General features: G+C 41.4%; 1 protein-coding gene across 1 annotated transcript in view; it reads left to right on the forward strand.

Annotated features, from left to right (window-relative positions):
- The window catches only part of rhbdl1 (rhomboid, veinlet-like 1 (Drosophila)), a 55,475-nt gene extending 39,651 nt beyond the window's left edge, over positions 1-15,824 (forward strand). The window contains exons 6-8 of the mRNA XM_064322353.1: positions 6,264-6,364; positions 8,564-8,624; positions 8,891-15,824. Of these exons, the coding sequence (XP_064178423.1) occupies positions 6,264-6,364; positions 8,564-8,624; positions 8,891-9,162 (434 nt within the window). The 3' untranslated portion in view covers positions 9,163-15,824. The remainder of the gene's footprint in view (positions 1-6,263; positions 6,365-8,563; positions 8,625-8,890) is intronic.
- Positions 15,825-15,874: the final 50 nt, after the last annotated feature.

Genomic DNA, 15,874 nt, shown 5'->3' on the forward strand with positions numbered 1-15,874 from the left:
GGCGTCGTAGTGGGCGGAAAAGTGGGACTGACTGCCCAGGGCCCAAATGGGGGTAGGGCCCTCGAAAAGCCTGGAATGATGCGTGAGAGACATAGATCAAGAGAGAGAGGGGGCCCACAGAGACTGCTTATGTATAGGGCCCAGAATTTTGTGCTACACCCCTGGTTGTAGAAGTACATTCTTTCACACAAAAAATTAATCATGCATAAAGGGTTACATATGTATCTTAACAGTCTCATTAATTACTTTGTTGTGTAATTTTATGTCATGTTTGTACAGGTGGTGGTCTAGTGAGAATGATAACGCAGATATGCCCTATTGCTAAAGATTCATGAATAATTAATTCGCCTGTGCGTTTGTGTGTGATATGTGGGTTTATGAGTGCATGCATGTGAGACTTTGTGGTGTGTGTCTGCATTTGTGTGTGTGCATGTGGCTATCCTTGATTGGAAGCAGAATATTTAGCTTTGCATGTGAAAATGTTGTTTACTGCTATACTGACATATACATATGACAAGTGTTAATATGATGCATCTAAGAAATGTATGCCCTTTTGTAATGTGTTTATAAAATGCAGACAAATAATTTTGTGTGTGTGCTTGTGTGTGTGTGTGTGCGCGCGTGCGTGTGTTCGTGTGTGTATGTGTGTGTCGTTGTGCAAATGAGACCAAAGGAATACCCATTCAGTGGGGAGAATTTTACAGAAGGGCCAAGTTTGTTCTGGACACTAAAAACAAGCAAGGTTCAGATTTGTATTTCCTCATGAAAATAAAGGTTGGATTGAGCCAGTAAAACAAAGGCAGCATCTCCTTACAATATTTTATTTGTTTGTAGAATAATTATGTGGGATATGCTCCCTCTGTTCCAAACATAGGCTTCTGCACTACTCATCTTTAGGGGAAGAAAGACCTCTGACTATTAGGAGCTTAGTAGGCATTTATCCTGTAAAGACAGCCATTTGTGTTGACTGGTATCTCAACCACATGCTTGATCTCCAGCATGCTAGCAGGATTAGCAGAGCTGCAGCTCTTATTTCATCATCAGTCGGAGCTGGATAGCCTCGATGTGTCAGGAGAATGCCCAGCGGCTGCAGACTGATCTCATCAGCCCAGAGCAAGCTCCAGGCACAAAGCAGCCTGTCTGCTAGGTAGCTATTCAAAATGTCACTGACTATCATTTCTGTCAATCAAGGACAAAGTACTTCAAGAGGATTTGAAGTTGAGGTTGTAGAAACATAGAATTGTACTCTAAGAGAAAAGATTTGAATGGAAAGCTCATAGTTCAGTCCTTTGTTATATTTCAGACTCTATAGATTATATTCCTTCCAATATACTTGTTTATTTGTTGCAGCATTTATAGTCCCTTTTGCTTATTGAAATAGAACACTCTGGATGTCTAATGTCTAACAGGATGTCTAGCAGCATTGTCCATCTAACAGACTTGGAAATTGTTGGCTATTAGAGGACAAATCTGTCAACAAGTTTGTTTGGCTGCTGAATAGAACTGCAGTTGCCTGAAAAACAAGTTAATAGAAGAAACAGCTGCCTGACAGGCAGGTTAATGAAACATATAGTCTGACAGGTAGGTTAATACATACAGAAACCTGACAGAATATTAAATAGTAGATATGTCTGCCTATTTATCTATTTCACTTGAATCCGTTGAGTTTTCCTGTATATTTGCATGCCACAAAGAAAAAATTGACTTTTTCACTTGTTGGCATCTACACAATTATTTAAAGTGATATTTTTTACTTAGGTCTAATTATATCCATCCATTATCTAAAAATGAAAAACACAAACGGGACTTTTGCATTTGAATTTGAATTATGTCGTGATTTTTGTTTTGAATGAAAACAAAATTTAATTGCCGATTTGCATTTTCATTTGAAATGTGACCAGACTATGCTTCCACAGTAAACCTCTAATGTGTGCTGTAGCATGATCACACAACAAACAGTTGTTCATGTTACTGCTACCTGCTGGTAGAATTTTTGAATTTTCACTAGGTCTGGAAAGGGTTATTACAGTCACACAAAATCTGTGTCTACACAAGCACCAATGTAATTCAGCAGGGCCATGTGCACATCAAGCCACACAAAGAACAGTCGTCTCTCACATAATGTCACTGCAGCTGCTCATTATGCAAGTTACTTTGATTTGAAAAAAAGTCCTTTATATTTCAGAGCTACTTTAATTAGTTACAAATTTGACTACTTTGCCTAAGTCAAAAATGGCTAACTGGGCTACTTACCCCAATTTAGATTTTTTTGTTCATCTTCATGTGAAATTATGATCTTTTTTCCCAACAATTTTAATTTAATTTTTAAATTATAATTATTGCAAGAAATTAGTGTAGGCTACAATGCAAAACAGGGCATGAAAGTAGGCCATAATCTATCGGTGTGATGGCAAAAAATATAGGAAACAAGATCAATATTGCAAATTACCCAAATTTTAAGGACAGCAAATTTAGCATAGCCTGTTTGTGGCTGGAGAACTTTGGCAGTTAAATAGGCCTATTGCTGTATTAAGGTGTACAATGAAAATATATTTATTGCAAATTTCACCTGCCATCAATGCTTTGCAGATCTACTGCTACATACTGTATACAGGTTCTACAGTAAGGAGTTGTTCATTATACAGTACTATTGCTGTGAAAATGGCAAAAGACATTTACAGTGTAGTTTCCCATTTTCAGTCCTTCTGGCTGATGGTAAAGGGGATTGCATTTTTAATAGCTCCCTATAAGAAACCATTTGGGTGATTAATTCTCTCGTACAGTATTCATGCTGCAAAAACACAGGCCCAAGATTGAGTCAAACCAGGGCTAATAACTGTACTCAACATTCTCAAGGTTACACCTGAGATGTAGGCTAACTTTTCCATTTTACTGTCATTTTGTCAGGATGCAAGTTGACCTGACCGCAGTTATTCTAATACAGCTATATAGCATTTTTTTGTTTTGATTTTTTCATGGTTTTTCCAAAAGGTACTGTGCTCTAAGCAGTTTACACTTACATTTCCCTTCTTTCCTTTACTGAGCAAAATGGTGCCGAACTGACACTAATGCTCCCAGTTCCAAAATATCCCTGACAATGTGGGAAAATGACAATAAAATTAAACCTTTTTTCTCTACGCTTGAATTTTATAAAATGGGAGTTCCCACAGTTCTAGGTCCGCTGCCATTAGGCCTGAACTTATAGAGGCATCCAAATAAGGCAACAAAAACACTACTGTCAGGCCAAATACTAGACGTAATAAATGGAATAATAAATAAATAAATAAATAAATAAATAAATAATCTGCTTCACAAATACTGCAGACCCACTGCAGGACCTCACTATCTCTTGCACTGGCTGTGTTAGGTAAGAGTAAAGCCATGTCTGACCATCCATAAATATCCGAGAAACTGTAGTTGTTATTTATTTATCTGTGCATCTCTATCATGTTTTTTTGCACAATGGCAGGAGAGGATGAAAGTGTGGCTGCATCTCCGATGGCCACAGCTCTGAGAGGTTTTCATTTGCCCCTCTCCAGTGCCCCAGAAAGGCTCCCAGGATGAGGAGCACCATCAGTGATGGCTTGTTTTGCCACATGATCCATATTTCATGTGCAGATAAATTCACAGATGTGCCCTCTAGTCTTTGAGTCAACAAATTATGGAGACAGTAATGCGATCATCACGGGCACTAGGGGGGTTTCGTAAATATTGAACTGCAAGGGCAAGAAGGTAATTAAGACCTCTCCTGATCCGATTTGTCTGTTAAACACATTTTAATGCCAACAATAGCGCTGCCTGATAACTTTGGGTTTTGGAGGTGCTCTTAGGAGAAATCTATTAGCAACCATTGGGACCAATGGAGATTGTGTTTGTATATTTTATAGAGTGTGTAATGCCCTTCTCCCAAAACACACGTTTCAGACACAGTTTAAGCAATGGATGCCTTGATGAGACTCAGGGAGGGTTGACACAATATGCACCCAAGAGTATAAACTATAACCTATAATGATATTAATAAACCTCACATTAAGTTATGGCATGTTAGATCCTGGTGTGTGATATGAACCCTCACTGTTGCCAAAAAGGGAGGTGGAGTACATTGAAGTGCACACTTAGTATTCATGTCCCAGCTCCTGAGCACCGAAGTTGTGCCAGTAGGAAGCAGGAAGACTAAGGGCATCTGTACTCCCACTGGTGACCCTGTTCAGGAGGCCCAGAGCCTTTGTGCTCTCTCCACTGCACAGCACAGAACTCCCCGTCAGCAAAGTTTGTCAGCACAGTGGAAGTGCCCAGGGCCCTTGCTAACTTCAAAACGGCAACCGCACACCTGGTTTCTCAGAGATGTGCTCCCATTCTGCCATTTATTTCCACCAACCTCCTAATGAGGAAGCGCTATGTCCTCAAGATGTATACCTCTTGTCTCGCTATTGTATCTGTGTCTCCACATTCTAACTTTCAATCTTTTTTTGGGAGAAAATGTAGCGGAAGCACCAGACTATAGAAAATGTCATGACTGCATTTGTTGAGTCAATACATTTAATTTCATTTTAGTAATTACTAAATGATGGATATATTACAGTATGCTGCCTCTAAGTGTGGAGATCTCTTAGTATCTTCTGGAATTACACTGAGCAGTTTCAATAATAATAATAATAATAATAATAAATAGACAGATTGGGAAGATACTCCACGGTTGCAAGGGTTCTCCATTTGGAGATAATGGTTCTTACTGAGGTTTGGTGGAGCCCCAGAGCCTTAGAAATGGCTTTGTAATTCTTTCCAGACTGATATATTTCAACAACTTTTTTCTGATCTCTTCTGCAATTTCCTTTGTTCGTGGCATAGCGTGCTTTGGAGAAACTTTGTGGTGACGACCTCACTCTGATGGTACGGTTGAATATGAGTACGGTTTAGATTCAAGATGGCTGGCTGCAATCAAGCCTGGCTGTGCTCAGTCAGCTTAATCTAATAATCAATTAAATTTGGTTAATTGGTTTATTGAGTGACTAAGGGGGCAATTACTTGATATGGGGTTGATAACTTATTTCATTAAATGAATGAGTGACAAATATGCAATAGAAGAAATCAGGATGGGGGCAAATAATTTTTGCACAGCACTGTAAATGTGTGTTAATCTGCTGTCACTGAGGCTGTTGTAAAAGTAAATATCACAAACCTATTTCTGGGCCTGTCAGAAATCCATGCAAAAAGCAAAAACCAGCATCAAAAGAAATAGAGGGGAAAATGACCATGAATAAAGTGTGTTGAGGCGTTCCCATCTGTTACATGATCATTCTGTGGTCATGACTGTATGACTGATGGATGACATACATTCAGCAATTCTAGAATGCTTCCCACCCTCACCCCTGGGCTATCTAGAGCTGCTAAATGTGCACTTATTGTTCTGCAATTATAGGCACATAATGACACACCTGAATATGCATCATTTTTCACATTTACATTGTTTTCTACTGAACACCACCATATTGCACATTACCCTCTGGCTGCCCCACCATTGTGATGTACATAGAGACTATCAATTTAGTGTTCCAATGCCTCTTTAGTTATTTTTGCACTTACATAATCAGACAAAATCTGACCTCTCTTGTATCTAATTGGTCTTATTAATGGCACCTATGACGCAGTTTTTTTGAACAATGACAAAGCATGATTGCTGGGTCACATTGTACAGGCTAAAAATATCTCTGAGCCAGAAGACAAATGATGTGGCATGTCATTTAAGAAATGTGATTCAATGTGTAGACAGCTTTTTTGTTTTGTCCGTGCCATTTGTGGCAATATGGCCCATTGCCTTTCCTCCATCTTTCTGTTCACACCTGGATTTTATTTAAATAGGCTTGAAAAACAGCTCACCAAAGTGCAGCCCACTCACCACTCCCCCTTTGACTAAATTTCACTACCTTGGGTCACTGCTTGAATCAATGTGTTTAAATCTCCTTACTGGGAAGAAAATGCTGTACCATCTGTAAATAGTATATTAGTATAGTACACCCATAATGTGGAAGCGTTGCTACCTGTTTTTAAACTGATTTCCTGCTTGTTTGGGACAGCTTGCCTTTGTGTCTGTTATATGCATGTGTACAGAGGGCAAGCAAAGGTCAGCGTGTAGTGACACAGTCTGGACTGGGTGACCTTTTTTCTCTTTACACCTTCATGAGAGGCAGAGGGAAAGTGACCTTTAAAAGTGTGGTGTGGAAACTGATTCTTCTCTCTCCTTCTCTCTGTTTTTCTGTCTCTAGGCTCCCTGACTGTGTCCATCACGGACATGAGAGCTCCAGTAGTGGGGGGATCTGGGGGGGTCTACGCTCTGTGCTCTGCGCATCTGGCCAACGTTGTCATGGTAACTGTTATTACTGCTGCCGCTGTTATCGTCTTTATCAGTCTTAACGGGGATAAAACATTTAGCATTACCGAGGAGAGCTCTGTTCTTTCAATAGGCCTTTCATGTCCTTCTTGCTCAAGTGCTCATCCATTTTGTGTGTGCCGGAACTGGGCTTGTATGTAGCTTCATGGCTATATTAAACATGCATGTGCTCACTGGAATATTAATATGCTATTTTTCCATTTAGAATAATAATAAGGATGAGATTAAAGGCACGTAAACACACGCATGCCCCAGAGAAATGTTCTTTGGGACGCACGTGTGATTCACTGTCAGCCTACCTTCTGTCAGGCAGTGCTGTCAGGCCAGATTGGTTGATGAAACGTCCTGTCTAGCCCACACAAGCACCATCGAGTCACTCGTGGATCACTTCATCAGGCACAGATGTGAAATATCACAGCGTGCCATTATGGTGAACGTCACCATCGTGTTTATGCCTGTGCATGATCCCCAGATTGATCATTCTCATCGCGGGTGTAATGGCGTCATTTGCAGTTGGCTCAGGCTGGAATTATAGGCAATGAGACACTGATGAATATGGCATACGCAGCAGAGGCTGATGGTCTGAATTATGTCTTATGTCACATACAAGCAAGATTCCTTATTTTGTTGCCACTACATTCCAGGAGATCATTTATGCCAGTAGCATTGCTTATTTACTGTTATTACTGTCATTACCCTGTATGTGGTTCCATCATTCCTACATTCAGACATGTACTGTGGTCATTTAAGAGCTTTATTCGTGTGTCATTTTAACAAATAGAATAAACACCACTATGAATTTACTATTTCCATAGTGACAAGCTCACACAGCAGATATCACCCAAACAACTCAGGGCGAAAACATTTCCTTTCCTGTCAGTGCCTTCAAGGTGGCAAACTGCCAGTCCATTTAATGAAAACATTTCTGTGTTTATTGAAAGGCTTTCAGTTGTATTTACTCACCCACGTATTTAGTCTTAAAAAAACATGATGCAATGTGTAAGAAAGGCCATCCAATAACCTAACTGGATCCATCCACCTCACTCCCTGTGTTCTGACGCTCACATACAGTTTTTACCATTGTCCCACACTGGCTCAGTATAGCACACCTGCCTTGCGCAGACTAACCGGTGTAAGTCTGTGAGTGTGAAAGATGTGAAAAATCAGACACTGGCTTGTTTCCATTGGCAGTATGAAATTTTGCAGGTATCTGTCCTGAATGTAATTGGGACGGGGAGTGTGAAGTTTTGTCATTGAATGCAGTCAGAAATAATGGAACAGAATGTGTCCTGAAGATGAAGTGCAAAATATGACACGTACAAAGAGTCGATAAAACAAAAGAATTATGCAAACTTCTTTTGCACAATCACACTTTTATTAGCATTTACCATTTATGCCTCTTAGCAGTGCAGCCCTACTATAGTACAATGTATACATACATATACACACACACAGTGATGTTAACACTGTCCTCAGCGCTAGCTGCAATGGGAACGCAGAGCTCTGGGAGTAGCTACTTTAATTTTGATAAAAGGAGCAGCCAGATCACACACTTCATCTCCTCCCCTCTCACAGTTTTGTTGACTGCCCTGCACTCCTGACAAGCTCATCATTTATTTGCGCCCATTATTATGAATTTATGATTGCTGCCATTCCTCAGGCCGATTACACATTTGGGGAAAGAAATTTAATAGGTGGCTTCTTTATTGGTTTTCCCTGGGATCTTTAATCTTGCATGGTGCTTACTTCACTTTTTTCTGCGGGACAAATGTCTGCGGTTGGCACCACCTCCTATGCCTGAATGGGCTGGAGATTGCTGTGATCCGTCATAATAGAGAGTGAAAGTGTTGCTCCCAGATCAAGTGTTTCTCTGGGTCTGAAATTACCCTTTGTTTTTAAGAGAACCACGGTGGTTTTATTAGAGCGCTTTCACACGCTGTTAAGCCATCACATCCCTGATTAATGGAACGGGGGTATGCTGTCGGCGGGAGAAGGCAGCCCCGATGCCCGTGTGCTTCTGTCATTCCTCTCTGTGCCTCTGAAGACTCAGTGAGATGTGGTAACAAACAGGCTGGTCTGCCAGCCGAGTCAATCAGATCTCCATGAACTCTGCCAAGGCGAGGTGCTCCGACTGGACCGTTTGCCCTAATCAGGAGCGTCCTGCTGTGTTTTCAGAACTGGGCCGGGATGCGTTGCCCGTACAAGCTGCTCAGGATGATCCTGGCTCTCGTGTGTAGTAAGTCCCCATTCATTTGTTCATTCTAATGGAGTAGAGACCACAGTAATTGGTGACAATGTGCAAGTGAACGATTTTGACAGGGTGGCCATTGCTCGCCAGTGCATAAGCTTACAGCTTTAATCTTTCATTTATAGGAGGGTCACAGGTCAATGACAGGGTACATTACATGATAAATGGTGTTGAGTGAGAGCTGAAGACCTCTGATTGTGTGAAGAATGTTGAGTTCCTCACTGCCTGTGCCGTGGCTCTCTCCCTCCCTGCAGTGAGCTCGGAGGTGGGGCGTGCCGTGTGGCTGCGCTTCTCCCCGCCCCTGCCCTCCTCGGGCCCTCAGCCCAGCTTCATGGCCCACCTGTCGGGGGCAGTGGTGGGCATCAGCATGGGCCTGCTCATCCTGCGCAGCTACGAGGAGAGCCTGCAGCGCCAGTGCTCCTGGTGGGTCATCGTCTTCTCCTTCATCACCTTCCTCCTCTTCGCCATCTTCTGGAACATCTTTGCCTACGAGCTGCTGGGCGTACAGATCCCACCCCCTCCCTGAGGCAGGATCCCGCCCCCACTCCCTCCCAATCTGTCCCCCTCCCATACAGCCTACTCCATCCCTGCCCACACATCGGTTAGGTAAATTCAGGCATACACCCACAGCACTGATATCTTGTTGGGAAACCAAACAGAACAGCAGTGCTACACTTCCTGTCACGTCAAACTATTGTGTTTGACTTGCCGTGGCTTTGCAGGACACATTCACTTCACACAGGACCAGGACCAAATGTAGCTTATAGCTCTGAAGTCACCTCTACAGAACATTCTCACTGCAGCAGCAACATGCCTCTTCAGCTGATACTCACACCAAGCCCAAACCAGTCAAAGAGCGGCTCTCCATAAAGCTGCACCTCTATTATCAACCAGGAGGACCCACTACTGAACCTCCTCACAATCATACAAAATGGGGGCTGGCCCTTAAGGTGCTTTTCATTTGAATTATTCTGTATCCAAACATACCACCCATTGGTTCCCAAAAGTAGCATACATTTTGAGTGTAAATTGCTGTCAAAACTATCCGCACTGTGCAAATCAAAACTCAGAGGAGTAGATTAGAATTTGAGTGGGTATGAAGAGAGCATGGCGATGGAGGAGGGAGGTAAAAGCTAGCAGACCGCCCTGAGACCAACCAGATGGTGCCCTGCCACTGCTGGTGAAGCCCCTGCTTGGTTACCTGCTCCCTGACTCACTTTCAGCATAAGGTCGCCATTCCGGCAGGTTTTAGCAGACCTAAAACTGGCGCCGCACCACGTCCGCTCCCCACCCTGCTAAAGAGGGGAAGATCACACCTGCCTCACTCCATGCCGCAGGAGTCACACATACTGGACACCTACACAAGGGTTTCCGTACTGCTCTTCATGAAAAAGTCCCCCCACTGCCTGATCACTTAAATCAGGGGGCGAAACCCAGGAGACATTTGCCTTTGCCTGTTCGACCAGACAGACACACTGGGGCGTGTGGACACACCACCTCCAGCCCCTTGTCCCCACTGCCCTCTTGGGCAATGGGAGCAGTCAGTGCCCTGTCTTATACCTCAGTGTCTGATTCTTAGGAACTGTCTACTTTTGTAAAGGAATGTATGTAATTTAAAATCATCTTTCTGTTCTTTGTTAGTAGATATGCGTACAAACGACGTGTTAATAATTTCCAGTGTTAATTAAATCTTATTTTTTCTTAGTTGGGGAAAAAAAGAATATGATTTAAATGGTGCATAATTATTATTGCTAGACATACGTATTACTATTATTATCTCTATTATGACTGATCTGCTTAAAAAGAAACTCTAGAAAGAGTCCCATGTTCAAATGGAAAATGCCTGTGTGGCCAGTTAACCCTTCTGTTTCTTTTTCAAAATAAGCCATAGAAGAACCAAATCAATACAGGACATATCCAAATAAATTAAGTCAAAACAGCATTATTTTTAAAAAGGAAAGGAGGGGATCCTGGAAAGTACACTGGTACAATAAATTGAGCAGATCCCAAAATGGGCTTGTCCTTTTGCGGACGTTCTGTTGGGTAAAAGTCGATATGCAGAAGAAACGACAACAATTTTGAGGCAAGAAGATGCAAAGCTATGTATATGCTGCTTACCTTGAAATCCATGCTGTCCTTCTTGTTGAAAACATACTTGTATTGTTTTAGTCCTTTCATTAGGCCTGACTTTTCTGCTGTGTCTAGTAGGACAGGATGCTGCTGAATACTGATGTCTGCGAGCAGGCACAGCTAATGATGCTGCAGGAGGCATTCGGCTGCCAGGGCTTAGGCCTCTGGTCCCTCCTGGCCCTTATTAGGACTCTGAGAGCTGTGAGTTTTTCACGACTGGATGTTAAATTGATGCAGTGCCAATGCCCAGCTTGAGCCAAGAACGCATTTATGAGCTACATACTTTAAAAAACGCTGTTCCTATTTTTCTTGCATCTTTAACAAGGTTGTAGACTAAATCTTAGTTGTTCATGCCAAGGCCAACTAGCTATTCATAGTAAATTCATAATAAAGCATTTAGATTGGCTGGTCTGTAATAGTTGTAATATAATGGAACATGGATATATAATTTCCTGATAAGCTCTGATATGTTTGTTGCATTATTTGCCAATGTTGCCAGTTTGTTCTGAATAGTGTAATCCCTGCATTTAATAGAAATGTGTACATATAGTACACGTTTCTGTGTAAACTGGAAAAGGGCTCCTTTAGTGTGCTGGAACAGGTTTAGGTAACATCTGTGTTTTCCCAGGGAGGTAACCGTGGCTGTTAACCACAGATGCTCATTGGAACACAAGCCACATTGTACCTTGGCAGCTGCCTGTGCACTACCAGAAAGAGAGATACTCTGAGGATGAGAGGACCCTAGACCCTCTAGCAGGAGCTGCCCCTTGACTTTGCGAGTACGAAAGCACAGCCCTCCACCCACACTGGCTGAAAGCACATCCGTCGACACTGACGAAGGCGCCAAATAGAACTGAACGTGCAGCTACATCTCCCAATGTGCTGTGATAGACGGTGATATAGTCTGATTAGGAGATGGACTGAGATGGCATATTTGGTTTGAGAGTCCGAACCACAGCTTCTGTTCATCTCTTGGGGTGGAAATGTGTCAGGCAGAATAGCATAATGGAGAAGATATAGAAAAATGATTACACCAACTGAAAACTCAACAGATTAAACATGCAAATAAGAGGCAACAGGGAGTTCTCAGCAAGATGGCCTTGGTCAGGTGACATTATTAATGATGAAGTATTGCATGCAGGCCTACCCCATTTATTTCCTAATTTATTTTAGAATAATTAGAATATTGGATGTATAAAGAAAATGCATGCTCAAGTCCTACAGTAGAATTTTTAGAACATAAAGGCCATCCTGCATAACTTGGGTCAAAAATGGGCTAATGGCCAAGTTAGAACTACCATTTCACACAACCTTAAAGTCAACTGAGAGAAAATGCAGAGAACTGTGGAGAATTTTCTTAGATAAGGGAAATGTGCCTCTGGAGCTGTGTGTTATTGACAACTTCCCCGTGCTGTGAAATATTTGCTGCTTTAGTTTTATCTGTAGAAATACAGGGCTGTAGAAATGCAAGTCACAATCTAACTACACCTTGTGTGTTTGCTAGCCATCTCACCACTGGCAGGTAAACACGGCTGGTTGTAATAATGAACTTGCTGTGGTGATAAAGTCACTAGGACAGTCGCCATGCCTTTTGTGGTTCTTCACACTGGGTTAGAATGACTGATTTATTACTCTGATCTATGACTGTACTTCTTATATCACATTTATATTCATCAGACGCGTTTATTCAGAGGAACTTGCAGAGGTGCATATAAAAAGGTTTAGCCAACAAAGTGCAGATGCCAAGTCATTAGGGTCACAAGCGACAGTAGCCATTAATACATACAGTAACTTATCTCGTAGTAGTAAACATATAAACTCACAACATAAAGTTAAGTGCCACAGTAGGTGTAATGAGGAGAGGGAGAAGGTAGTGGCTCAAGTAGGAAATGGGTTTGAAATCTTAATAAATGTTCAGAATTCTGCTTTAGGTGAGCAGAGATGCAATGTGCGTTTTCAGTCTGCGGCAGAAGGTGGACAGTGACTCTGTTATCCTGACTGTAGTGGGGAGCTCATTCCACCACTGGGGGGCCAGAGAACAGAAATGTATGAATGGCACGAGAGACCTTTAACGGAACAGACAGTAAGACAACCGGCAGATGTGGAGTAGAGTGCTCTGGCAGGAGTGTAAGGTTTGATAATAAATTGCAGGTAAGCGAGTAGGGTTCTTGGTGGAGAGCACTGCAGTGAGTCCAATAGGGTTGACTGATCAGCACATAGTACTGCTTAATAAGTGTAAATATGAATAAATGATCTTTCAGTCCTTCACAAACTTTACAGTGGTAGAGTTTCAAAGTGACAGATAACAGGAATGACTGTTAAAATTTTAGGGGAAAACTGTTGGCATTTGTGTTTGAATATTAGTGTGTTTGTGTGAATATTTGTGTGTGGTGGGGGCAGTGGGGAGGGTGGTATAGAGGAAGGGAAAAAAAGAGTATGTGTTGATGGAAACTTGAGGAAACAGAGAAAAAAAAAAACATAGGAACACAAACACTATTCCTTTCTTGCGTATGTGGTGCCGTAGAACACATTGCTGACATTTATGGCCATTCAGAGCCAGGCAAATGGATAAATAAGTCAGAATGGCTTCCGTTGTCTTGCTCCAATTTAATGTGTATTACTTCTTTATGTTTAGTAATTACAAGGAAACACACACTTTTAGGTTTTCAGAGCATCAATTACAGTGTGTGAAGCAGCCGAGGGGAAAATGAACATGTCCTCATAACTCTGTGGTGCCAGAGCGGAATAAAACCAGAGAGAGATGCTGATTTTCTGCATTTCTCCACAACTAAACAGAATGCCTAATTGCCTAGCACTGGGCTGGGGTCCAAACACATCTGCTATGAATGGGTATTTACCCTAAGTTAAATGACATAAGGAAAGGGCTGGTGAATTTGTGCCTCACACAGACAAAGGAAAACAGGCTCTGATCAGGCCAGGGAGAAATGTGAAAGGGGCAACTTCTCCTTAACTAAACCCTACAGTTTCAGGTGATTTGGCAGCAGTTGATACTTAAGCTTCCACATGCTTCAAACAAACCACTGTTCGGAACGTTGGAGGGTGTCGGAAAGGTCCTTTCGGACATTCGGATTGGAGGAGTCTGTCAGAAATTTTTTGTAACTTTCTGAAACCGACCTTCCAAAGTCCACGCCCACTTTCCACAGTGATTTGACAGGTGTGTAATGGGCAGGGTTTCAGGTGGTCTGCAAATTCTCAAATGTAATTTGTAGGGATGGGCATGCTGGCTTCTTCCAGAGAGTCAGATCGTTTGGCTCAGCTCACCAATAAGAGCACCAATATAGATCCTGCAATTACAATGTGCAAAACTGCTGCATTCAACTCAGAACTAAACTGGACACTTTTCTTTCTTCTTCAATTATTATTCCTACTACAATATTTCCTGATAGTGGTTTTATTTCTTTTTGGCCTATTTATCTATATGCATAATTGTTGACTTAGTGTGGATTCTCTTTTGCTCACAGATGGAGCTTGTAAATAATATGGCTATTAAATATTTCCACAATGTCATATAGATAAATCTATTGTGATTTAATTAGAATGACATATGGTAATAGGCTATCAAATGAGGACTGTTGCTGCTCAGTTCAAAAACTTTACTTGTTGAGCACGTCACCCATCTCTCTTTCAGCACAACACTGCACAGTGATTGACTGATTAATTGACCAGTTAGGACATTCTTTTTACATAGATACAGTTGGCAGATGAGAAGACAACATATAACACATCAATGCAGTTTATTGTCTATAGTCTTTATTTTATTATTTTAATGGTATAGTTTATTAAGCCACCAGTCATTAAGTCAGATATCATAGGATAGAGTTTAGTGTACAAACAGCAACCCGGTCTGACATGGTCGGACAAAGCATTCTATGAACCCGTTCGCTTGAAGCATGTGGAAAACTTCATAGGGCACTGGAGAATATAAATCGTGTAGGAAAGGTACCTTAAAAAATACAGCTGAAAAGCTGACATGCCTTCATATCTGTCGTGAAAAGTGTTGTATCACAATACCTATTAATATTACTGAGGGCTATGCGTTAGTAAGACCTGTGTCTGCACTGTTACACAACTGCTTTGTTGTGGGAGTGAATCAAATAAGTTTCTGTTGACCTAATTACTGTCTTGCTGAAATGCCAATATTTGTACACATATGGCTAGTTAGGTAAACAGCCGCATGGACAGTGTACTGGAACAGCTTGTGAGGTCATACACTGTGACCTAGAGTGCATCAGTAAACACACAATGGTTTTTGCTTCATTGGCTCACTCTCTAAGCTCAAACATACTCTTGAGAAGCTGTTTGAAGCAGAAACCAGCACACTCACCCAGCACCCCACACTCTGCTCCAAAACACATCTTGTGTCACATCATTTTTGACAGACCAAATTACAACACAAAAGGCTTAGCTATATTGCACGCCAGGGATATGAGATTTACTGGTCTTTATAACCTTCTGTTTCCTTGGGATAAATCAAGCCTTCAAACTAGTGAAATTTTTGTAGGCCTTTCAGTGTGTTCTCTTTAGTCTTCTTACCCATATCAAATACAGAAAATACTTTGCTTTGATGCTATTCCATTTTAATTTACCATTACTGGTATTTTACAAATTCTAGGTGCATCATCTTGTGTTGAAAAAATTCACTGGATGTAGTTAGCTAGTTGGGTGTGATAATTTATGACTTTCTCGTCACTTCGTCACGCATTCTAAAAAGTATTACCTCCTGATCTTAAACCCTTGTGCTCTTAATGAAAATATAATATTAGATACATCTACTTTACGCAAAAATCTGTCTGCATTGGGGACATTTTAAATCGACTCCTTACTTCATTTTTCCACTGTTTGATGACTATATAATAGCATTAATGTGCTAAATATTTTACAATGATGCAGTCTACTGTAACTGTTTGACAGAAAAAAACACTGTTGTTATTAATCACAATAACAACCAACTTGATAACTTTATTTAATTTATGGATCTCTCCTAGGGTGATGATTTCCTAGAGATAATCACAGATGTAGCACCACTGTTAATTTAAAGACACCCGTGACATACAACCCATTTCAACAAATCTGAGCCATGTATCTGT

This window comes from Anguilla rostrata, chromosome 2, assembly GCF_018555375.3.
Source record: "Anguilla rostrata isolate EN2019 chromosome 2, ASM1855537v3, whole genome shotgun sequence".
Lineage (NCBI taxonomy): Eukaryota > Metazoa > Chordata > Actinopteri > Anguilliformes > Anguillidae > Anguilla > Anguilla rostrata.